Below are 25,922 nucleotides of genomic sequence, written 5' to 3'. Positions count from 1 at the left end.
AGAGAGAGAGAGAGAGAGAGACACGGAGGGGGAGGGGGGCACCAGGCTCAGCTCCAGGCAGTGAAGGCTGTGGGGAAAGATTTAGTACAAAAGCTGAGAGGCTGCTGCGGAGGAGCTGGAGGACAGCGGTGTCACTGACAGGACAGGGACACAGAAACAGAGAGGCAGGCGTGGTCACCGTGACCCAGTCATAATTTATGGCAATTTCTTTGCATTCTTCCTAACAGTTTTGTTTTTATTCAGAAACACAGAAAATGACAGGGCACCTTTCCAGGAAAGTTTTAACCTAAAAATAGAGCACAAAGACAGGAAAGACAAAAGATTGCTTAAAAACAATCTAAATGGGCTCCAATCTAATCCAGATTGCTCGTTTGGCAACGGTTTCTACACTATGCAAACAGCACACATCAGGGGACACATGATCTCTCAGGAGACGAAGTGCTCACTCCTTCCTATGTGTTCTTTTTTCTGGAGGTGTTACAGGAAGCCGATCTGGTGGGGCATGGGGAGGAGGCCTGACCTCAGGGCTGCGGTGTCCTCCGATGAGAGGACCGAGAAGAGCGCTGCCCCGGAGAGCTGCTCTGACGACTGAGTCCGTGAGCTGAGCACGGCACTGGCGCCCCGCTCCGCTCAGCGCGCTACACAGAGCAGCCCCCGTGCTATACCAAGAGGCCTCGCGTTCTTCACTCTATTCATAAACCAACACTGCACTGTCCAGAAATGAGGCTGCTGAGGGTGTATGAATCTTATTTGGAAGTGTTTTTAAATAGCAATAAGGAACGACACTGTCATGTTTAATAATAATGAATTTAGAGCAAGTGATAGCAACAGTAATATCCAAAGCTAGTGAACTACAAACAGATTGGGAACATAATGGGTCTGATATCCATCTTACAGCCAGACTTAAGTCCCACACAATGAGAACAGGGACAGGAAGTGGACCAGCACAAGCAAACTCGACTTTTCCAGCAAGTGAGCTACGGCTAGCAATTCTGTCATAATGAAAAAGGTTCGTAGCAACATCTTACTCAAAGCTCGCAGGCTGTAAGCTGGTAATGGACTTGTACAGGTGGTCTCGACACTCACGCGGGAGTCCGCACGTGCACCTCTCACAGCATGTCAGCGAGCCGGGAGCCCACAACAAACGATCTTCTAAATTGCTTGCATACTCTGCCTAATAACTTTTCCTAAGAGAATCCACCTCTAGGCCTGGGAAAAGGGCTATGCAAACATCCTCGATTTAAAATACAGAAATATAGCAGTACTTCCCACGTTTTGGGAACTGTCCATCGCCCTAATCTGAAATACAGGAACAGGAAAGTAAACATTATGTCACGGCGCCCCCTCCTGGAAACAAGAGGGAACTACTCCAACAACACCTGTACCTGAGCCCGAGCTGCAGATGGCTGAGAGACAGGGACAGGGACAGTGAAAGGTGTGAGGGGCAGGGAGGGGCCGGGTGACACTGCGAAGCCAACACCTGCCCTACAGAGGGACAGGGTGGCTTGTCAGGTGAGTCAGGAGCTGAGCCGCCAATCCTCATTCACTCAGTGGACCGAATGGAGAGTCGGACACGGCCAGGCCCAGGGCCCGGAGCAGCACGCAGACCTGAGTGCCTGGGTCTTGCCCTGAAGGTGACTACGGTTAACACTCACGGTTAACCTGAGAAAGATGTGTGAACACCGTGACAGAGCACACTAGCTGGCGGGAAAAGGCTTTCTCCAGAGTTTTGGATGAGGCCAAATTCCCAGGATGAACAGGAGCAAGGGGAATTTTAGGCAACAGGAATAGCACACAAGCACTGGGCTGAGATTATCACAAATATCTGGAGGCGAGGGATGGAAAATGTCTCAGCGTGAAGCATCTGGGCTGGACAGTAGCAGAAAAAGTAGATGAAGGTCACATCACAAAAGGCCCATACATGCTACATTAAGGAGTCTAAGCTTTCTCCTAAAAGCCACGTAACAGCAAGTTGATGTTTGCTCTACATTTTAGAAAGGTGTTTTCAAGGTTTTTAAGTTACCAATATCTCTGAAGTCACTGACTAAATACCTGATATGGAGGGACACAGCTGCTGAATAGTTCGATGGAGGAACTTGGAACCAAACTTTAAAAAAACTAAATCATGACCCTGAAGTATAAAGGAAAAACTGCGAAAGCTATAGGACACCCCTCCTGATTACCTTTTAAACTCATCGTGGTAGAATTCTGACTTGCAGGTGACCATCTCGTTAACCTGGATATCCTCACGACTTCGGACGCCTCCGAACACGTACAGCTCCATGGCAACCCCGCAGGCCACAGCGCCAAACCTGAAAGGCCACACAGCACAGTAGGTGTGGGCTAAGCTCAAGGCCTGCCTCCCTGATGCCTCCGGGGCTCGCTTTAACGCAGCACCTGGCGCTGCTTGCACACGGGGCCCCCAGTCTGGGAAGCGCCAGGCCACAAAAAGGTCACTCTGGGAGGGGGAGCAAGGCCAGGTTGAGGACTCAGACCCAGCGGCAGAAGGGAAGCCCCGCCTACCCCACCTTCTCTCACCTCCTCTCTTTCAGGGGGCAGATGGCAGTCCACTGCTGGGTCCTGGGGTCGTAACACTCCACGGACTCAAACAGCTTTCCATAGGACCCTCCACCCATGGCGTAGATTTTCTTTTTCATAGCTGCATAACAGCCAATCTGAGAGGAAAATAGTGGGGAAAGGCACCGTTATTAAAGCTATATAGACAGACAGGCACTAGTTTGTCGGGAGAGCGCATGAAGTTATGCGAGAAAGGGGCTGACTTCTAGGTGTGGGCTTGCAGCCGAGGTCCTCGCTCAGCCCCAGGATTCCTAACAGTAAAGTGCAGTGCTTGCCAATCCCGCACCGCAGGACAGAGAAGGAGCTCTAGTCTCCATTCAGGCAAGGCAGGTTGGTGACTGTACTTTTTACAGGAGCTTTCCAGGGCTTGGGGGGTGATCAAGCGCTTGCCTAGCTTGGACAAAGCCCCAGGGGGAATCCCCTGCATGGAAAGGAAAAAATAAAAGAGAGGGCTTTCCACTTTCTATTCTTTCACCAGTTCTGGAGCGAGTCGCTCTCTATCACAGTAACTTTGGGGAAAGGGCACACACCGTGAGGTCACACGAGAACATCCGCTCGCTGCCTGAAGATGCACCTCACCTGGGCCACTCACCAAGCTGTCCTGCTGCCCAACTCCCTGCCTGCACTACCAGAGCACAGACGCACACAGGCTGTGCTCCAGGGCCCTGGACGCTGTGACTGAGAGGCAGGTGGGGAGCTCTGGCCGCTCCCTGACTCTAAGCATCTGCAAAGCACTGATCAAGCGAGGTGCGCGCACCGGCTCCTGTCCCGCTGCGTGGCTGCTCACTGTGAAGGCAAGCTACTAAGGAAGACAGAATCCTCCTGCACCATTCTCTTCATACTTTGTGGTATGAAAGGCATATTTAAGAAACGAAGAAACAGGGCTGAGGAGGTAGCTCAATAGCACCATGCCTGCCTTAAAAGTGCAGGTCTTGAGTTTGATCCCTGGTACCAAAAAACCAATTTCAACTTGTAAACAAAGTGGTCACAGGAAGCTATAGCCCTCACCTTTCTAACCATGGTCAAATCAGGTTGCTTCGTCCAGGTTTTAGAATAGATGTCGTAACATTCCATGGAGATCAGCTCCTTGTCCCCATCCTCCCCTCCCAAAATGTACAGCGTTCCGTCTATTTCCACAATGCCGAAGTTGTGTCTTGCCTGAAAAGATATCAAAGTTCTCTGTACACGACAGCTGCTACTTCTGTATGTGATAGCACACAGCTACCGGTTCATTCCAGGGTTCCAGCAAGGGACTGATTCGCCTGGGACACTTTCTTGTATTCCCAGCTCTCCCAGTACCTCACACATCTGGCACAACAGAGCGAGCCAAGGACAGGCATATCTTAGAGAAGGGAGTAAAATGCACGGTGAATTTATCAGTGGGATCACCACTTGTTAAACCACTCTAGTTCCCCAGAAAGCAAAGCACCCTCTTAGGTAATAACTGCCATAACGAAACTGCCTTCATACAGCAACAGCTGTCCGTCAGGCTTCCCAGCCCATGTTGGACAGACAAGAAAGACCCCAGAAGGGTAGACTCTCCGTGGCCGGGAGGCAGTGGGAGGCCGCCGTCAGGGCAGGAGTCTGGGACCACAGAAGCCTGAGGTCTTCGGTATTCACTGGGCAACAACTTTTCACTCAGTTCACGTACGTGCCAGGCACTGTTCCAGCAAGGAAATGAAACCGAGCGGGACAGGTGTCATTCCCTCCTTCGGAGCCTCCATGGCATCCGCGAGGACCCGCGTACAAGGGGCAGGACGGAGAGTGGAGGCGGGAGGGAGGCGCCCTGGCAGACAGGAAAGGCCCAAGTGCGAGTGGGGGCCCTGCTCCAAGAAGCTGCAGGGCGGCCAGAAGGCTCAGGACAAGGGACAGCAGGAGTGCGGCAGGACAGCAGGTGTGAGGACCCGGCCACCTCCTCTTCCCAACATAAAACCCAAGTGCCACGGACAAGAGAGGCAATCAAACAGAAACAAGCATGTGCTTTACCTCATTCATGGGTGGCAGCGCAGTCCACATATTTGCATCTGGATCGTACTTCTCTCCCGAGCTCAGCGTCTGCTTATTTTCATCTTGGCCCCCGAATACAAACAAAAATCCTTCTGCAAAAACCAGAAGAGACACACAAACACCTTGAAACCAAGTCCCCAGCACGGGCACGCAGCATCTGTAGAACCTCCTCCCACCTAACAATGTCGTCTTGGACTCGGGGCCTCTCCTATTTCATCTGCTCCTTGGTGACAGAGCCAAATCCAGGAGTCACTCGGGCCACTCTGCTCTGCTCTGCTCAGCAGTGTCTGAGGGGATCCGCACCCCTACAGCGTGACGGGAAGGAGACACCCCCCCACCACTGGGCAGCTCCAGGTCATCTCAGGTGCTCTATTCTAATCCCCAGGCCCGCGATTCTCATGCGGCTTCTGACCCCGGGCCAAAACCTTCCCCACTTCAATTCAAAACAAAATCCAAGAGCTGGCTGTAATGGTAGACTGGTTGTTCTGCAAAAAGCTACTAACTGGCTGAATAAAATATTTTTTATAATAGTCTTAGAAGAGAAGATGCCAACAGGACAATAAGGAAAAACTGAAGGGAAAGGGGGGACCTCTGGAGAGGTTGCCAAGCGGGCAACCACTCTGCCTGGAAGGCACCTGCCACTTGGGGAAGTTTGTACCTTTTGTTCCAGGGATGAAAAATTTTAGCCACAGACCCTTAGAAGCAGCTTCTGGCAGGAAATCTGCTCCTAAGTTCTATGCTCAGGACATGGGCCAGCTATCAGCAGTGGTGATTTAAAGCTCCTTGCTTGTCTAGGAAATCTCAACCCTTGAGTTGGATTTATAGTAACACCAATTAGCAGTGCTTTCAGGGGACTGGCAGAAACAAGTACAAAACTTCTGCACAAGAAAGTTCCATCACCCAAGTTTTACAGTCAACATTCTAAGAGTTTAATTCATCAATTATTACTGCAAATAACTTTAAATAAAATGCTGGCATCTGGGCAATATACTCAGACATACCAAAAAACAAGGTTCTACGAAGACAAATAAGACAGCAGAAGCAGTACTGCCAGAGGTTACAAGTTGGCATAACCGGAAAGGTGACAAAACGACGATTCCTTTCACATTGCAAAAGTAAAAGAAAACTTGGCAACTGTAGGAAACATGGGCCTACAGAAATAACAGCAGATTTTCAAAAGATTCAAAGAGAAAGTATGAAACTAAAAAAATAAAGACAGCATTTACTGAGGATAAGTAAAAAGCAGTCATCAAGAAGGCAGCATACAGCAACACAAAGATAAAAAGTCTACAAATACACAAAAAGGATGAAAGCAACACAAGGAAGACAGGACGAGGGGGTGGAGGGTAAACAGGCCTGGCAGTGTTTGATGTTACTTTCAAGAGCAGAGGGAGAGAGAGTAGGGCAGCAGAGGGAGAGAGTAGGGCAGCAGAGCCAATCTGTGAAGATAAAATGGGTGCAAATTATCCAGAATGGATAAAACCCAAGCCCCGCAGAGTCAAAGCGCCAAAAACACCCACATGATATAATTATTTTTTTGGTACCGGGAATCAAACTTGAGCTTGAATTCCCAGCCCAATATGATACAATTTTAATGAAAGTAGACACACTGTAATAAATTGGTAGAGGAAAAAAAATCTTAAATATACCCCAGAGAAAACAATGATTTTTTAGATTGATAATTGACTTAAATAAGTGAAAAGACATCTTTAAAGGTGATGAAAAGAAACAGTAACCTAAAAATTCTATACCCAGCAAAACTATTCTTCAGAAGAAGCAAAATAATGATGCCTGCAGTCAAATCTGAGAATTTTCCATCAAAGGAAATTCAAAAGGATAAACGATCCTATGTAGAAATTCTGGTTGTAAAAAGGAGGAAGAAGAAAGAAAGTGGTAAATCCAAACAAGCACTGTCTATCACTAAGACAAAACACAAATCAAAAATACATCTACCACGTATGTGTCAATAATCACGTATTCAACATTATTGTAAGACTGCGGAATGCGAAAAAGAAGCAATACCTGGAAGAATAACGTACTAATTCACTCTACACTTTTAACTTAAGACACGGGCTGTAATTTCTAAGGTAAACAAGAAGACGGAAACATTTTTAATGTAAATAAGAACATAACTTCCAATTAGAAGAGAAGAAAAAAATCAAAAGATTTTAAAAAGTCAAAATAGATGGGCGTGGCAGCATACGCCTGTAATCTCAGCACTCAGGAGGCTGAGGCAGGAGGATCACTGTGAGTTTGAGACCAGCCTGGGGGCTGCATAGTGTGTCCCAGGTCAGTGTTAACTACATAGTGAGACCCTGTCTCAAAAAAAAAAAAAAACAAACAAAAAAAACCCTGGACTAGAGCTGGGGGTCGTGGCAGCATACGCCTGTAATCTCAGCACTCAGGAGGCTGAGGCAGGAGGATCACTGTGAGTTTGAGACCAGCCTGGGGGCTGCATAGTGTGTCCCAGGTCAGTGTTAACTACATAGTGAGACCCTGTCTCAAAAAAAAGTCAAAATAAATTCTTCTAAAAGGCAAGAAAAGAGAAAAATACAGTAGACTAGAGAAACAAAGGAAACAAGTCAATCATTTCAGCATCAATCAATACAACTGTATACAATCATTCTCTTTAGTTTAGTTTCTGAAATACCATTCCACCCAGAAAATCTTCAAGGATTAGTGACATGGAAACACCTGTGACAGGTGTGCATGAGTGAAATTATGGGCATGTATGCCTATGATGGGGGGAAACCACATTTTTTTCTTTTTCCTGGTACTGGGGATTAAACCCTGGGCCTTTGCACTGAGTTACATCCCCAGCCCTTTTTATGTTTTATTTTGAGCAGGGTCTCACTAAGTCACTAGGTTGCCTAGGCTGGTCTTGAACTTGCAATCTTCCTGCCTCAGGCTCCCATAGTGCTGGGATTACAGTGTGTGCCATTCTACCTGGCTTAGCCATCTTTTATGGCAGGGTATGGTATAGCTTTAAAAATTTTAAAGGTAATGTTAGTGGACAAGCAGAGACAAATGAATAAGAATTCCAGAAGGACTGCTGACATTATCTAGAATTATGTGAAAAGGCACCTGGTGAGTGAACCCAGCCAGAGTCCAGGTGAAGACAGAGGCAGTGAGCAGTGGAAAGACATCAATCAATCTCTCCTAAAGGGAGAGCTCTGAATAATCTGGAACAATCTTCAAACTTGGGAAGGTTAAATAAAACAAATGTCTGTAGTAAAATAACTTTAAGCCACTGCTAATTTAAGTATGGTGCTACCTCGGCTCATGAACTTAATGTGTTCCATGACTCTGGGAAAATGGCCACGTTTAATGTGCTTGTGCAGAAAAGATGGCGGTGGTTGTATTCGTCACCTGACGCAGAGTTTACAAACAAAAACAAAATTTGGCCAAATGCTTGTTTGTGAACCAAACTATTTGCAAACAAAAGCATTCGTGAGTATTTCTCTAAGGTCTCATAAGAAATGTCTGCTTTTACACAACATACTTTATACAACTGGGCAGCGATCCTACACAGCATGAACTCCAAAAGGCCTCCGGGAGCACCACAGCTCTTCTCACCGAGGGACCTGCCCCTGCTCTGCCCTGCTTCTTGTTTTTAATGTTTGAAGCTTTTATGAATACATGTTCGCAGTGCATGATGATTCCGTTCACCACGGCTCCACCTCTCCGTACAGGTGGTGCAACGCCAGACCTGACCAGGGGGGCTCTTTTCCAACCCCTCTCCAAAGCTGGACCCACACTGACAGTTAGGCTTTATCTTGAAAGCGTTCTCCATCTCTGTGGGACCCTGAAGCTGCATATCCCTTGGCCCTGGGTGCAGATGAACTTCACACAGCACGGTACCTGCCGAGAGAACGCCGTGGTTGATTCTGGGCATGCTCAGAGGCGCCAGTTCGATCCAAAGCTGCCGATTAGGGTCATAGAGGGGGCACATGCACCGCATCGCTGCCGTGGGTTTCCGGGAGCTAGAGAGAGAAGTAAATGATTCGTGCTTAGTGTTTAGGGTTCTGCTTACAGTAGACATCACCAGTTTGAGTGTCCTAAAGAACGTTCAAGATATTACAGAAAGCTGACTGCCGTTAGGCTTCAGATCGTGAAAAACATTCTGAACTCCGGTTCTCATGGAACTCCGGCCTCCCACACACGGCTTTTCAAAGCACTCCGCCTGCACTTACACTCTTTCCTCCCCACCGACAGTCACGATGCATTCGGAGTAGCCCCGCGGCTTAAAGCTCGCCAGCATGGCCTCTCCCTGCTGCGGCTGGCTGAGCGGGATATTGCTGCACTCTTTGACGATTTCTCGTACCAACGGTTCGTTCAGCATCTGTTCCCGTAAGTAGCTGGAGTCCAGCCCGGAGACCCACAGTGCCGACATGACGTCCTTCATGTGGGCCTGTAGTGGGACAGGAAGGACGGGACAATGGAGGGTGTCAGGCCGGGTTTTCAGGACACGCTGTCCCACCTGTGGAAAGCTACAACAGTAAGGACTGATGTTCAGGCAAGTGGCCGGTGCCAGTACTGCTCAGATAGGCATCACCAGCCCCTTCTTTTCTACCTCCCAGAGCCTAGGCGGTTAACAGTTTAATTTTTGCTGAGCAAGATAGCACATGCTGCAATCCCAGCACTCAGGAGGCTGAGGCAGGAGGATCGCTGGCAATTTGAGGCCAACCTGGGCTACACAGTGAGTGCAAGGACAGCCTGGACTATAGAGCGAAATGCTATCTCAAAAAACCAAAGTTTAGTTTAAAAAAATCATCAGTTCAAATTTATACCTGAATAACACCATGGTTTCTTCCTTTTTTTTTTTTTTTGGGGGGGTACCGGGGACTGAACCTAGGGAATACCGAGGCACATCCCAAGCCCCCTTTTTTTCTAATTTATTTATTTTTACTCTGAGACAGGATCTAAGTTACCCAGGCTTGACTTGAACTTGCCATCCTCCTGCCTCAGCCTCGTCAGTAGCTGGGATTGCAGGTGTGAGCCACCGTTCCCAGTTCAGGCAGCCCTCTTGGAAAGGGTTCCCCTTCCAATAGGTGAACAGAGTATAATTTCCTTTATTTCAGGTACTGTATCTGGATATGTCAAGTTAAACCACGTTTACAGAATACTGCATATGACAATAGCTCAGTACCACATAAATGTGAGTACTAACTGTTCCTATATCAGTCACTTCCAAGAGTAACTAATATGTAAATTATGAGTCACACACTTCTGCTGTCAATCACTGTGTTGGAACCGAACGACAAGGCGGTCTCGTGCGTAAGGTGAAATATTTAAACGGCTGGCTCACTAGGTGGTATACTCAGGAGATTTCCTACAGATGTGAAGCATCACTTTAAGGCCCACTCTTCCATGCTCTGAGAAATACACGCCAACAGTCTTCATGGCATGAGGCTCAGATTAACCGGAGGACAGAGAACAGCCTGGTTTCCCTGGCAACCAGCTCCCCTCAAGCATCCTCATCCCTGAGGAACAGGCTCTGGCCGGGAGCGGCGTTTCCTGTGGTCTCAGTGAGCAGGGCACACCAGAGCCTACCGTCTCCCCTTTCCTAACTCACCCGACCACCACAAAACTCAAACTAAGACTACAAATTTAAAACAGGACACGATTATCAGCCGAACTTCAGTCAACAGTTACCAGAACAAGTAGCAGATCAATATGCGACTGGAAAGGCACCCTCTGAAACCAGCCTAACGTGTGTGTTCCACTGTAATGAGCGACGGGAGCCGGTCTTGTCTTTAGAAAGAGCAGCCTGGAGGGTGAGTCCCCTGCTCCTGCTGCCTCCCCGGTGCCTGCCCAGAGTGGATCTAGCTAGCGACTGCTGCTCACACCCTCTTTCCCCAGCGGTCACTTGAGGGCTAGGTGGCACCAGAGCCCTCTCGCCTCCGCCCCGCCCTCTGCTGCGCTCCGAGGGCCCCAGGGTCCTGCAAGGGCCGCCCAGGGATGCAGGAGACAGGACGGGTGCTGAACACAAAGGTGAAGAAAGCAATTCTGTAACCACCAGCTTAAGCCTGAAGTGTGTTTTCCTATTAAAATGTGACGTTCAACAGGCAGTACATTCCTTTGCAGCTGGTCAGAAAGATCACCTTAGTCACAGTTGGGAGGATGTCTTCCAGGTATCTGTTAGGTCACAATGCTATTATCTGGGTTAAAAATAAACAAAAAGGCAATGTGAGACCATGTTGTAAATGACAGTACCTTTCTGACTTCTGTGTCGTGCGCTATCCATCGGATTACTGCTTCAAACACATATCTTTCATTGCCAACATTCAACTTCTCAAGAGAAATCACTTCTTTGAGCTTCTGAGGACTCAGCTCCAGGAATTCCTCGGTGCTGCTGACGTCCCGGAAGTGAGTCTCCAGGTACTCGGTGGCCAGGTAGTGGACGTGGTGCAGGCAGTAGTGCAGGGCAAAGTCCCGGATGCCGATGCAGTTCTCCGCGGCAATGCAGCCCTCTAGGAACTCACAGCACAGAGCCTTGAGGTCCGTGAGCAGCAGCAGGTCTGCCGCCTGCACCACGTCCTGGATCGTATCTTCATTCAGCCTGATCTGTGGGAGGACCAGAAACACTTCCTGCTGGACTGGACGGACTTAAAACCCAAGCCACGCATCTCTTAGGCTGAACCACAGGACGCTTCCTGTCTTGGAGGTCAGAGGTGTGGGACACTGGCAGTGTCTGACAGTCCCACCTCGGAGCATGCAGTCCCTAAGGAACCTCCCACCCCACAAGCAGATCAGCCCCGGGAGCTTTACCCGGGAGCTCCCTCAATGGGCTGGGGGGACAACCCCTAACCACGCAGGCAAACTGTCCACAGGTTCACGTCTGTGACCCGATGGGATGCACAGGGAAAGGGAAGCTCTGCCCTCTGTGGGAAACCTCAGGTGGCGCCTTAAATACGAACAGTGGGGCCTCCAAGCACACTAAGCTCGCCCTTGTGCTACGCTCTGGCACGTCAAACTGAAGGCAAGGAGTCCGCTCACCGAGAAGCCTCGTTCTCAGTCCGCAAATGTCCCCAATGCCACGGACACAATCAGGACTCAAGACCACCTTTTGGTACAAATCCCTAATAGGACGGATTTTCCCCTTCATTATGAATGCTTAATTTTCTTCAGTTTTCTTACTGACACCCCTCTCTCTACCCACTTCCCAGTTTCTCCGTGGGACCACAAAGCAAGGAGGAGATGGGGGCCACTGAACAGTGCCAATCACAGGTGAGCGCCCAGAGCGAGGGGGCTTCCCTCCGCTGGGGACACAGAGGAGAGAACTCGGAGAGGACAGCACGCACTCCTTACCACATTCTACACATTTCACACCGGGGAGGAAATAAAACCCTGCAATTGCCAACTGCCTCAGAGAGTGAGCGACCAAACTGGAAAGCAGTGTACAGAGCAAGCAAAACTTCCCATTTACGTGCATCTGAAATTTAGCCACAAGACAGCAGACAGCCGTAGACTACTCAAACACAGTAAAGTGAGAAGACAATGGACTGCATCTCAATAAAACTCAACTCCCAGCTCAGGAGCTCGCTGCAGCTTACACTGCAGCCATGTTTTAAATTTGAACTGGGGACAGTCCCAGCTGCCTCGAGCCTAGCTTGGCCCTGACAAGGCTCTCACCTCTCACTGGCTCACCACCTCCATGGCCATGAACTGCTGCCCAGGGGACCTGGTGAGCCAGGCAGGAGGCCGGGCGCGCCTGGGTTTGTGCTGTGGGAGTGTCGTGAGCCTTTACATTCCCTCCCTCCCTCCCCTCCCTCTTCGTCTCTCTCTGTGCCTAGTGTTTGAAGGAACACAATGCAAAAAGACAAGAACCACTGGGCTTAACTCTGGACAGACTGAACACACTTAGCATCCTTAAGAAATACATAGGAGAAACAGCCCTTACAGAAAAGTAAAGCAACACAGGACTGACGAAGGACCAGAGGCGGGCAGGGGACATGATCTCAGCACGAGTGGCATTGAAGCACACTCTCACACAGCCAGATATGATACGTCAACCTCTCCTGTGAGAAAGCCAGGTCCCTCCCACACGTAAGGTTCTTCTGCTCAAGAGTCCCATCCTAGGGTGTGAGCCAGTAACTGGGCTGGCAGTGGGGGGGCAGAGGAAAAGACGGAAGTCTGGTCACTCATCACTGCTGTCCTGCGCATCAGTACGTCTGCAGAAATACACACGGGTACAGACAGAAAAGGAAATACGGAAGAAAGGGCAGGGTGGGCCAGGGCTGGTGGAGCCACAGAGGCAAGAGGACCGAGGCGCCACAACTACAAGAGTGTCTGTCATCTCTGTGAATCCCCTTCTGGGAATGACCCACACGGCCTGCTAGGGACCTGGCACCCCACAAAGCAAGCCCAAGCCCAGAGAAGCTCTTCTCCCCGCCACGGAGACAGAACGTGTTCTCCACAGATGGACACAAAGCCAGACCGGCTCCAATAGGCAAAAGCAAACTCAAAGGAAGCCTCTGGAGAGGGGCTCACCCCCCGCCCTTCACCGTGTTTCAGGACAGAGGGCAGAGCCCAGCATGGCAAAGCCCAGGTTCGGGTTTGGGTCAGTTTTACTCTGTGTGCTGCTCTTGCCCGGAAGAACACGTGTGGGGTGCACGACCAGGAGGGGCCCCAGTCCTGGCCCACGGTGACAAGATGCACAAACGGGTCACCGCCGGATAGCACAGCCAGCTCAGAAGCCTCTCCCCAGGCCTCCTCCGCATGTCGTACCTGCCCACTGAAGATGTAATCCAGGATCTCTCTCATAACCATCACCGATATCCCTTCAAGTTCAATCTTATAAGTGGATCCATCATCTTTTGGAGGATTATAGTTTAACTTTGTCCTAAGAAAGGGGAAAAAATGTAAAATTTCTATGAAAGAACGGAAACAGCTATAAATATCTATGCCCTCGATACTTTACAAAGTATATGACACTTAGCAGTATATGCACCTCCATCTAGAAAATGTAGTTTAACTTTATTTTAGATCAACATATTTTCATAGCTTTCAACTCTAAAACACTTGTTCCAATGTTCAAAACGTTACTTCTTAAAAAACAAACAAAAAAAGGCAAAACAGCCGGAGGACCAACATCCGCGGTTCTGTGTGTCTAGTTATCTAATTATTTGCAAAAGTGAAACAAGGACTCCCACACCCACTACCCAAAGCAAGGCACCAACACTCTGCTTGTAACTGCAAGGTCCTCCGAGGAGGTGTAACCAAAATCCTATGCTTCACTTTCCCTGGCTTCCTCTTTCTGGCCACATCCATGAAATAAGACCCACGTGATAAACATGAGGTTGTCAGACCACAGAAGCGCGCCTATCCCCGGCTCCGCCATGCGCTGTACGCTACTCCACGTTCCGCGTGGCTCCCCCTGTACCACGGCCTCCTCCACTGCGGCTGAGGAGACTGACGTTCTCCACGCGGCGGCCCGCTGCCACATGCAGAGCATCTGCGGCCCCAAGCATCCATGCACGGCGATGCGGTCAGCCTGAGAGAGGACGGGCCTCACGGACGCTGCCGCCCGCTGCCACCCCGGCATGGCGCCGTGGACGCGTGTCTGTGCAGGCCTGTTCAGGTCGCTCTTTCTTTTCCTAAATGTTCTAGATTAAGGGTAAGAGTTCTTAATACATTCTGGATATTTATCATCTGCCACACTTCACACCCTTGTAAAGGCAATGAACCATCCAAAGAGCAATTTTTCACAGTCACTGCTTCCTGCGTCTTAAGAACCTACACCTCACACAAGGCCTAAAAGATATTCTTGATACTCTTCTTTTTGCTTGTTTGTTTTGTTTTGTTTTGTTTGAGACAGGGTCTCACTATGTAGTTGAGACTGACCTGGAACTCACTACGTAGCCCAGGCTGGTCTCAAACTCACAGGGATCCTGCTGCCTCAGCCTCCGAAGCGCTCGATTACAGGTGTGCGCCACCACGCCCAGCTTGATATTCTTTACTAAGAAAATTTAAAGCTTTTTTAAAGAAAGTTTAAGTGCAATTTAAAAAGTAACTTTGAAACACACTGTTACTATGAATTCTATAAAACCTCAAAAATGGCATTATGTTAACTGCATCTAATAACCATGCTTTCTAAGAACAGTAAAGAACTTTCAAATGCTGATATCTAAGTAGCAGTAGTTACAGGGAGAACATCTCAGAAACAGACATTTACATTCATCCTTTGCATCCAGACTTCTACAACAAAGCCAGTAAAGACTCAGAATTTTCAGCCAGGTGTGGCAGTGTAGCCTGCAATCCCAGCACTCGGGAGGGAGGCTGAAGTGAGAGGCCCACAAGTGCAAGGCCACGCTGGGCTACACAGTGAGTTCCAGGGCAGCCTGGAACACAGTGAGGCCTTGACTCAAAAACAAACAACAACAAATCAGACCTTTGGTACAGTGAAACAGAGACCAGGAGATAATATTAACAAAACTTCATAAACTCGACACAAAGTGTAAGTCGCCTCGGAGACCCCCCAGGAAATGGAGGTACAGAGCAGCTGGGCAGAGTGGGAAGGGCCAGCCAAAAGCTGGCTGGTCAACAGACCAGGAAACAGCTATCCCAGACCCTCCTCCCACCTGTCTGCAGTTCCCCCACGGTTTTGCCTGAGGACAAGGGACTTGTACTATGACAGGCACTTTCAAGGGCAAGTGTGTTGTAGCATTTCCTCCAGCTCAGCTCTTAAAGTACCCAGAGCAAGACCGAAGTCCTGATGACTCTTCTGGACGATCTGACCAGCCCAGGAGTATAGGCCTAATCTGCCGCAGGAAGACGAGCCAGTTCCATCACGAAACCGAGGGCCACGGGCAGCAAGCTCACCCATGGGTGCCAGCTTCCTCTCTCACAGCACGTGCAGGAAATGGAATATACTCCGGGTGAGCACAGGCTGCCGGGGCCCAGACTCTCCAGATGCCATCCAGCCTCCCGGAAGGCAGACACCGTCAGGACCTTCACACACCCACAAACACTTTTTAGGGGGCTTAGGGGGACGTACTGTTTACGTCCTTCCAATCCCCACTCTAAACTGAGCGAATGGGACTCACAAGACATCGAAGAAAGAAAAAAAGACAGAAACAAGACTCATAAAAAAGGGCAATTTGTAGGGAGTGAAGATCATGCCAAAATGAAAAGTCAAGAGAAAAAGAAAACCTCATTAATACTCCCAGACAGAAAAGCGGGGATACTGTGCTCATGAAACAAAAACAGAAGGCCACGCAAAGGACCAATCACAGAACAAGAAGAAGATTTTAAAGACTGCATACAAACATTTTTTAAATGTAAGGTCAAATGAAAAGTTAAGGAAATCTAGGCCGGGGGGGATTTAGCTCACTGGTTCTGACACCTGCCTTGTAAGCACAAGGTGCCAAATTCGATCCTTGGTACCAAAAAAAAGTTAAGGAAACCTAGAAAAGAGAGGAAAATGACAAAGGTAGAAAATAGGAGAGGTAAGTTAAGAAAACTCCGAAAATCAGTTAAGAAGGCTGAACATCTAGAGACAGGAACATCTCTATCAAAAAGAGATGCTACAGAGGCAGGCACGGGGGGGCAGACTGGCTCCAAAACACACCATGCAGGTACCACGGGGTCCTGGACACAAGGGATAGTTCTTGAGCTTTCCCAAAGGAATCAGGTTACACTGAGAGAACAGGAGTCAGAATGGCTTCCTACCTGTAGATGGAAGGAAGGAAAAATGGGGAGATGACCTCAAAGTTCTGGAGAAGAATTATTTTCAGCTGATATCTTTGATAACCTGCCAAATTACCAGCAAAATATCAGGATATACGAGACCCAAAAATAGTGCCAGCTATACAAACTTGTAAAGCAATTTAAGTGTGGCCCAATCAACCAGAGGGGTAAATCAAGAAGGCAGAAGGTTTTAGAGACTAAAAAGATGCAAGCCAGAACAGAAGCAATGGGCTGGGAGAGCAGCTATGCAGCAGCACGAGGGGCGGGCGGGCAGGTGGTCTGTGCTGGGAGGAGGTGCTGAGGATCTTTAGGAAGGCAGAGCACGGTGTGTCTGAAGGGGAAGAGGTATCCGACAGCTAACTCTGTCTTCTCCCTATCATGTGAAGTCTTCTATACCTGCTTCTGTGGTTGCTAATGAACTAAAGGTTTTACTCCAAAGGGACTTTATTTCCACTTGTTACACCCTATAGCTTATCCATGAAGAAAACAGTCCTGGCAATCCTTAGAGAGACAACAGTACACCTCAACAGGCATCCCTGCCCAATGCTAGCGGGCTGTGAGTGGCACCCGCTTCTTGCCTTCCCTAATTCAGCTACATTGTTTTTTCTCAGGAGTCAGACCGAAGCCTTCTGTGACTCACGAGCACATCAGCAGCAGAGTTGGGCGAGTATTGCTAATGGCGGTCACTGAGGCCTAAGTCCTTGGTCTGTGAGTAGCAGGGCTCTGCTGAGTTACGCGCAGCTGAGGTCAGTGTGACCCCACTTAAATCCTGCGCCCTGAATTACGCCTTCTCACTGACCCGACGGGTTGCTTGTTAATTGCACCTGATCCAAGTACTGGTTTGTTCTATCCAAGCAAGATAAGCAGTGCTTTCACCCCAACAGCCTGCCTGGTGCCATGAGGCCAGGTGCTCGGCAGTATCTCACTAGATGCCTTCTAAGCACACCCGGCTCGCCATCCCCTCCCACGATGGTGTTAATAAACACCGGGTGCGCCGGGGGCCTCTCTCTTTGCCGCCTCCAGCAGCACTGCTCAGGTCCCAGGACCCAGCTTCTTCAATCTAAGTCTCGTTTACTGTCTGTTCTTTAATTCGCCTTGTGCCGTGGAGGCTCACAGCAGGCCAGGACCCAGCGCGGATTCTGGCAACACCCCCTTCCCGTTCCCTATAGTACACGGGGTAAGAGTAACACCCAAACCCTTAATCGCTGGCTTTAAATGCATTGTATAATCTTTCTGGCAGCAGGCACACCTTCCTCAGTATGGAGAGCGCAGCCATGTTGACCTGTGATTCACCCGAGCCGTGTGGACGTGCCGTCGCCCATAGCAACGGGCTAGTTCAGCTGGGGGTCTGATCTGTTGCCTAGCAACTGTAACGGTTTTCTTCTGGAATGTGTGGGCGGTACTCTCGCTCCCGGGAGAGTATAAAAGGAAGAGGTTCTGTAATAAATAAAGCAAGGACCATGAGAAGAAAAGTGCCTCCCGTCTCTCTGTCCTCGTCCTTTCAGGTGTAGGACCTGCTGGCAGGATTCGGACGTCACGGCTCGCGACACCTCAGGATATCGTGACTGTTTGTACTTAGCCACCGTGCTTATTATTAATGTATTACCTCTTGGCTCCCAATCCACCCTTTCTCTTGCTCTGTGAAATGGGTATAAGCCGTTTAATAATTTTCCTTAGCCAAGTGGCACCATGTTTTCAGCAGAGCGCACCGGACAGAACTCCCTGTCTAGCAGCCGTGTGGGCTCTGGCACAGGTTTCTCTTCCGATCACAAACTCTGGGCAGGACGAGGCCATTCACCCAGAACCCCTCAGCTACCTCCCTGGAAGCACTCTCAGCCCCTTGGAGGGCAGACTGCCAGCCAGCTCACCATTCAGGGAGCCACAGGGTGCCCGGCTCGGTCAGCCCTGGGTGGTGGCTGCCAGCTCTACAGTTTATACAGTTTTCTTTATTGCTTACTAGTCAACCCCTCATTACTCTCAGGGTAAATGTCCTTTGTTTACCTGTGTGGTTTCTCTCTCCTGACTAGATTTGGCTGATGTAGCACTGGGCTATATATATATATATTTTTTTTTTTGGGGGGGGGATATAGGGGATCGAACTCAGGACCTTATGCTTGCAAGACAGGCGAAGCACCGCTGAACTAAATCCCTAGCCCAGCACTGCCCTGTTTAAAGATACACTGAATGTGTCAGTCAGTGCTTACTAGAGAAACAGATGTAACGCAACATATACAAATAAATAAGAAAATGTAATTCCAGCCCTCAGGAGGCTGAGGCAGGGGGATTGCTGTGACTTTCAGGCCAGCCTGGGCTACACAGTGAGCTCAAGAACATCCTGAACTATAGGGCACGACCCTGACTCAAAACAACAACAAACAAAAAAACCACCTAAATATATAAGTATTTACAAGACCAGCTCACAATGGCCGCTACAGTCAGGTGAGGGAAAGTGCAGAAGGGCTGTCTGCCCACTGGAGATCTAAGGATCCAGCCCAGGCCCGGCGCCCACGGTAGAGTCCCACGCAAGACTATACCAGGAGGCCGAGGGGCCTGCAGTGCAAGCCAGGTGACGGCGTCCAAGCTGAGCTCCTCCGAAGAGACAGATGCGAGTCTTCCTGTCTTTCTTCCTCAAGCCCTCCGGGTCTTCAGTAAAATCCCTTCAGCCGCACCCAGAGCTATGCCGATCCAAGTTAGCCGGGTGTTTCTGACTCAGGTGGACACAGTTAACGACCACGCTGAGGCTGGGAAGCTTCAACGAGATTAAGACTTTTCCCTACTTTAACGCAATCCACGTTCAAACCGGTAGGCTGTGCCTGTGCGTGTCCTGCAGCCGGCAGCAGGATGCAAGGAGCCGGGCTACTGGAGAACGGGGCTACCAGGGACCTGCCACTGCTTCCCTGTTTATTTTTGACCGGTGACTGCACCTGTTTTTAAGGGGTCCTTACTGTCATGTTTTCACAGAGAGGGTCCCTTCTAAACTGTAGCTATTTCTAAGCAGCTAGGACAATTCAGATAAGGGCCAAGAGGACAGAAAAAAGGCCAGCCTAAGTATGAGCACAGATCCCTTCAGACTTCCACAAAACATGAGTGTCTCCCCAAGCCATGGAAAGATGAATCATACATGCAGGGTCCTACAAGCCGGAAGCTAAATAACTAAGCATGGCTTAGATTTGCAGACCCCCCTTGAAGACCAGTCCCATGCCAGTGTCCGTAAGTACAGCGTTCTCGGATCACCCCGTCCTGCCTGGCAGCACTGCCACCCTCATCTTGCCGTGGCGAATGCACCTTGTGCTGTCTGCGTCCCGGGAACGTCTGTCCTCGGCACGGGTTTCTGCGCTGCACTCCACACCCCACGAGGGGAGCCCGCTTCATCCCTGCAGCCCTGCAATGTAGCCCAGCAGCTTACAAAGAATAGGTGATGCTCAACAATTATTTGTGAAATAGCCCTGAGTGGAGAGAAGCCTTTAAATCGGACTTTCCTCCTGATGACCCGAGGCACATGAAGCCGAACAGACCCAGTAAGGAGCAGAACTTCTGAGTAACCGGATCTGTCTGATGCTGAAAGGACGGAGCCCCAGGGCTCCTCACCCAAGTGATGTGGACCCACTCGGGGGCCAGAGGGCCTGAGCGTCTGCACCAGTAACAGGCTTTCCAGGGACACCAAGAACCTGGTCTCCAGGCTGTTTGAGCAGCCAGGGCTTAACAGGTACCTCTCAAATGATCTGTGCTGTTTTGTATTTCTAAGCCCATTCAGATGGTTACCCTGTAAAATGTAATAAAAATTAACTACTAGAAAAATGAAATAAAAACAGAAGAAATATAGGCCCCAATTTTCTGTCTGTTTTGGTAGTGATGGTGGTCCTGGGGGGTTGAAACCAGGGCCTTTGTACTGAGCTACATATTCAGCCCTTATTTTTTATTTTGAGTCTGGGTCTCATTACGTAGTTCAGGCTACTTGAATTTGTGATCCTCCTGCCCCAGCCTCCCAGAGTGCTGGGATTACAGGTATGGCCCACCTTCTGGTGGTTTTTATCCCCAGATTCAGCAGACTTAAATTACTGTGGCATGTTGTTGAAAGAGTTCCTAAACCCTCACAGACTTGCTGTCTATAATTACGTCATCAATGGATAGGTGACAAATAACTTGATCATACTGGCCACCCCAGGCTGGATGATCGTGTGTCAAAGAGGAAGGCGGGCCTCCATCCTTCCCACCCAAAGGAAGAGCCACTCGGATCTACTGCAGAGCAGTCCTGCTCCATGGCCTCCTGTCATTCGCAGGCACATCCTGCCCTCAATTCTAGGTTAGCACCCCGTGAACTCGTCTTATGTTCACTGTCCTGTTCTCCAACTCCCCAGCTTACATCTCTACATGCCTTTAGTTTTTGCTCCAATGTTGTACCTTTCTTTCCTTCAATATCCTTGCCAATGAACTGTCCTCACGAGTCGGGCTCCAGCACTTTCTTAGATTTCCTCTTTTACATCTAGAGTCTTCTCATTTTTCAATCATTTCTGTCCCTGACTCGTATAACTGAGAATTCAGTGAACTGTACTGAAGGGTGGTGGTGCTGAGAGACAGGACTAATAACTGGCCAACTGGTTCTCAAGTTAGCCTACACATTATAAACCTACTGCTCTTTCTTTTTTTTTTTTTTTTTTTTGGTACCAGGGATCGAACTCGGGTCCTTGCGCGCTTGCAAGGCAGGCCACCGATCCGCTGAGCTAAATCCCCAGCCCCATCCTACTGCTCTTTCTATGCTCTCCAGCCAACTGCAGGAAAAGCTGTGGGAGCACATGTAAATTTGTCCAAAGTCACACTATCCTTGCTTTTATTATTATGTGATGTTGGCTGGGGATTTAGCTCAGTGGTTCCACCGCCTGCCTTGCAAGCACAAGGAACCGAGTTCGATCCCCAGTACCAAAAACAAACAAACAAAAAACAAAGTATTATTATGTGATATCAACTTACAAACTCCTAGAAAATGCAACAGCAGTTTGAGAATTTCGTAAATACTCTCTGAAAAAAAATATATAAATAACTGGAAGTATTATAAAAGTGGGCCTCAGGTGTTCAGATATAAATACCCAGGACTGCCACGTTCGTTCCTGGTTGCAGTATCTAGGGCAGGACATTTCTCTCCCTCTCCAATGCTGTTTTCTCATTTGTAAACAGAAGCAGGTAGGCTGTGATCTGAGAGCTGCATCTCTTCGGTCCCAGACACTGTGACTGAAGGCACAGTGACCACAGGACTCTGGCCTGTGTCTGCCTCTCACGTCCCCCAGGGCCAAGCCCTCTTGCCCATTATGCAGTCTGTTTTTCCTCCAATTGCTGACTAATAGGCCAAGTGCTTTTAAATTTTATTTTCTATTAAAGTTGAACAGATTGTGAGACAAAAACCAAATTTGCTTGTTTTTGACAACATTGAAAAAAGTCTTCGTAAGTTGTTAATAAAGAAAAAATTTTTTTCCTTTTTTGGTTCTGATGCTGGGATTAAACCAGAGCCTCAAATGCTAAGCAACTGCTCTACCATTGTGCTGCCCCCTCAGCCACGAAGTTGGTATTTTTCAAAGCTTTACACCCACGAAAAGAATCTACAATCTTTAAACAATTACAATGGAGCCAAAGTAACTGTCTGGGCATACAGAGTCCTTCTCCAAGTTGCTGGAAAGCTTGGATGCATCGAAATGCCACAACAAACCACGCAGATAATCAGCCGGATCCTCCGCTTCTGAGAGTCATTTCAGACATTACCACAGGGAGCTGCTGGCAGAGTAGGAGAGAGCAGCACAGAGACTTTCTTCTCTGCTGCTGCAGGAGCTTGTGTTTCATAAAAGGAAGGATGCTACTCAGACAAGTACCAGAGGGTGCACCGTTCAAGGAGGGGAGACTCACAGCCATGCTGGGCGGTGCTGCTCAGAAGGTTTCAGATGACTCCTGTACCTGGAACCTCGCAGCAGCCTCTGTGCAAATGTTCCTAGGGGAATCGATTTTACACATGGCTCCTCGCTCCTTTTTTGTGTTCAATGGGCTCTCACAAATGACACCAGAAGTGGCTAGAGGGCGGAGCACTCTCAGGGCTCCTAGGGGTACCATGGCGGCAGGTGTGTCATGAAACATTTGTCCCAACCCGCAGAAGGGTCGACACCGCAAGGGAACGCGGATGTAAGGTGGTCTCTGGGAACCGTGACGGCCACAAGGGGCTCAGGGACTGCAACAAATGCCCGACGGACAGATTGACGGACTGCAACTAAGGCCTGACTGACTGATGGACAGATGGCGGCAGCTGGGGAGGTTGCACAGCACGGGGTCAGGGCAGACGCTAGATGCCTCTGCCGAGAATCCAGAACTGCTCTAAAATATACAAGCTATTCTTTTAAAGGGATCTAGTTTGTTTGTTTGAGACAGGGTCTCACTATGTAGTTGTGATTGACCTATAACTCACTATGTAGCCCAGGCTGGTCTCAAACTCACAGTGATCCTCCTGCCTCAGCCTCCCCAGTGCTGGGATTAAGGTGTGAGCCACCATGCCCGGCTTAAAGGGATCTTTTAAGTCTCCTTTCAAGGTAAACAATTTGCACTTCGTGTTTTTTTTTTCTTTTGTTGTTTTCTACGGTTAGTTCCCCCGCTTTGGAGGCGCCCTCACGCGGCCTCTCTGGCATTTTCCGGTGGAGGCTTCTGCCACCAGCGCTGGGCCACCCCGGGACAGAAGCGCACAATGAGGACCAAGGAGGCCCCTCAGCAGGGGGAAAGGTACACTGGGTGCTGGAGACCGCGGTGAGCTGGTGCAGCGGACCCCTTATCCTCAAGCTGCTTTTCCACTGGCGAGGCCACGCCTGGGTACTGAGGACAGGATGTAACAAGAGTGGCCCTGCCCAGCTGGAGCACAGGCCAATAAGCACGAGGCGGCTAAGGCTGGGTAGAAACAGACACCCGGCACCTTCCCCCTTCACACTGTGCTACATCCACAGACCTTTTTATTTTGAGACAGGGTCTCATCAAGTTGCTAAATGGCCTTGAACTTGCAATCCTCCTGCCTCAGCTTCCCAGACTGCTGAGATTAAAGGCATGCACCACTGTCTTATTTTTATCATTGCTGAAACAAAATACCCGACACCCAAAGTTAAAAGAGGAAAGGTTTGAGCCATCGCCATCGCTCAAGCGCCGGGAAGGTAGGCCAGCTCCGATCCACCGTGGGAAGGAGAACCACGCCTGCTCCCGACCCAGCAGCCATCGCTCAAGCGCCGGGAAGGTAGGCCAGCCCCGATCCACCGGGGGAAGGAGAACCACGTCTGCTCCCGACCCAGCAGCCATCGCTCAAGCACCGGGAAGGTAGCCGCGCGGGCCACCTGAACCCCCATAAGCCCCCTCCCCCACACTCTCAGACCTCCTGACTGTGCAAGTCTTTGGACCCACTCTGCCAAGACAGAGGTGGTCATCAAGGGTATTTTTCTGAGTTCCCAACTTTGAACATCTTTAAAGAAAGGGCGTGGGAAACCTGTAATAGAACGTTGCGGAGTTCAACCATTCAGAAGGTTGGGGAACTCAATCTGGGACTTGCAGCCCGAGGTCAGTCAGCGTCATGGGGTTCAGCAATCAGCTAACTGAGATCAGGGGTCTTGCATCCTCGCTCTGTCTAAGCCATTAAATGGTAAATATACTATATTGAAAAGTTTGTTCACTGCAGGCATGTTCTGGACTGCTTCTTGATTTCAATTTAATTCAAATGATTTAAGGGTGATAGACTAGTGACTACCACAGGTGGTCAGTGTCCAAGTTGTGCTTGATCTCAATGTGTTGCTGATTGTATCAGTTGGGGTAAAGCATTGCCGTTGATTTGATGAGCTGTTTTCTCTGATGTTATGAAGATGAGAATGTCTGTGGGTCGTTAGAGACACAGAAGCTAGGGTGCAACTATATCAGGAAGATTTGGGTGATAATCCAGAGATTAAACCAAGGACAGTCCGACAACAAAAATTAAAATGAGAAAACACTTAAGCAAGACACAAGGACAGACTTCCAGTTCACCAATGGCAAACAGTAGGGCAAATGAGGATGAAAAGGCCGATAGTGAACCACCAGGACACCCTGAACTCAAAGCACAGGAAGTAACAAAACAGATCAATCAGGCTCTAGAAAAATTCAAAACAGAAATAATTTCCCAGATAACCATAGAGATAGTGAGCAAAATGGAAGTCGTGATTCGAGACTCTAGAGCAGAAACTGACAAAAAAATAGATGAGCTCAGGACCATGATAGAAGCCATGAAGGCCCAGCATAAGAAAGAAATGGAAAAAATAAACGCCCAACATAGGAAAGAAATGGAATCCATAAAACAGATTCAAACAGATATCCAGGAGATTAAACACTCTATTGAAAGTGTACGCAACAGAATAAAAGAATGCGAAGATAGGCTCTCAGATATAGAAGATAAGATTGCAGTCAGTGACCATGAAAAGAGAGGTCTCTTAAAAACAGTAAGAGATCATGAGAAATCGATCCAACAACTCCTAGATGATGCAAAGAAGAATAACATAAGACTGATAGGAATACATGAAGTAGCAGGAGAAAATACAAATGACTTAAAAAAGCTGTTTGCAGAATTAATGACAGAAAACTTCCCAAACAGAGGGGAAGAATTTGACATTCAGATAACTGAGGCATATAGGACCCCAACTAGCTACAATCAAAAAAAATCTACACCTAGACATATAATAATCAAGATCCCAGAAACCCAACAGAAGAACAAAATACTACAAGCAGTAAGAGAAAAGAAACAAATCACATACAAAGGAAAGCCCATCAGAATCACAGCAGACTTTTCAACACAAACCCTTGGGGCAAGGAGAGCCTGGAATGAGATATTTCAAGTACTAAAAGAGAACAACCTCCAACCTAGACTGATGTATCCAGCAAAACTCTCTTTCAAAATGGATGGGGAAATAAGACACTTCCACGACAAAGAACACCTGAGAAACTACATGAATACCAAACCAGCACTACAAGCAATTCTAAACAAGATCCTAGAAAAAGACAATGAAGGCAACAACACCATGAGGCCCAACAGAGCAAATCAAATAGGCAAGGCAAGAAATTAAAAGGAGAAGGTGAAAAAGTAAAAAGAGTCAACAAAAGGCCAATAACATGTCAATAATAAGTCAGTACATATCAGTTATAACCAGCAATGTCAATGGCCTCAACTCACCAATCAAGAGAAATAGACTGGCAAAATGGAATAAGAAGCAAAATCCAACAATATGTTGTATACAAGAAACACACCTAGTGCAAAAAGAAGCCCATAGACTGAAAGTGAAAAGATAGAAAACAATTCTCCATGTGACAGGAGCCCAGAAAAAAACAGGGGTAGCAATCTTATTTGCAGACAAAGTAAATTTCAAACCAAAACTGAATCTAGTATTATTGATGTAGGACAGTACTGTATCATACCTCTATGAATGTAAAATATCTAGTACCTGCTTTATGATACAAAGTAGGGACCGTGCTTTATCAGAGCTACATTTAATGATATTACTCTAGAATGTTCTCTTTCTAGATGATGATTAAGAGGCTAAAAGAAAAAATGGTGCCAGGTACCAAAGCAGCAACAGAACTTGGCTGTTGTCTGGATATTATTCTTTTCTTTGTTTTTG

General features: G+C 48.5%; 1 protein-coding gene across 1 annotated transcript in view; it reads right to left on the bottom strand.

The window, feature by feature from the left end:
• The window catches only part of Gan (gigaxonin), a 25,428-nt gene extending 7,706 nt beyond the window's left edge, over positions 1 to 17,722 (bottom strand). The window contains exons 1-9 of the mRNA XM_010609439.1: positions 17,525 to 17,722; positions 13,315 to 13,429; positions 10,801 to 11,151; positions 8,778 to 8,995; positions 8,446 to 8,567; positions 4,564 to 4,676; positions 3,586 to 3,735; positions 2,539 to 2,675; positions 2,184 to 2,312 (exon numbers count right to left, since the gene is read on the bottom strand). Of these exons, the coding sequence (XP_010607741.1) occupies positions 2,184 to 2,312; positions 2,539 to 2,675; positions 3,586 to 3,735; positions 4,564 to 4,676; positions 8,446 to 8,567; positions 8,778 to 8,995; positions 10,801 to 11,151; positions 13,315 to 13,356 (1,262 nt within the window). The 5' untranslated portion in view covers positions 13,357 to 13,429; positions 17,525 to 17,722. The remainder of the gene's footprint in view (positions 1 to 2,183; positions 2,313 to 2,538; positions 2,676 to 3,585; positions 3,736 to 4,563; positions 4,677 to 8,445; positions 8,568 to 8,777; positions 8,996 to 10,800; positions 11,152 to 13,314; positions 13,430 to 17,524) is intronic.
• Between the last annotated feature and the right edge of the window lie 8,200 nt (positions 17,723 to 25,922).

This window comes from Fukomys damarensis, unplaced genomic scaffold, assembly GCF_012274545.1.
Source record: "Fukomys damarensis isolate Sample0158 unplaced genomic scaffold, DMR_v1.0_HiC HiC_scaffold_32, whole genome shotgun sequence".
Lineage (NCBI taxonomy): Eukaryota > Metazoa > Chordata > Mammalia > Rodentia > Bathyergidae > Fukomys > Fukomys damarensis.
The sequence above is the reverse complement of the archived record's forward strand: the minus strand, read 5'-3'. Positions and strand labels throughout refer to the sequence as shown.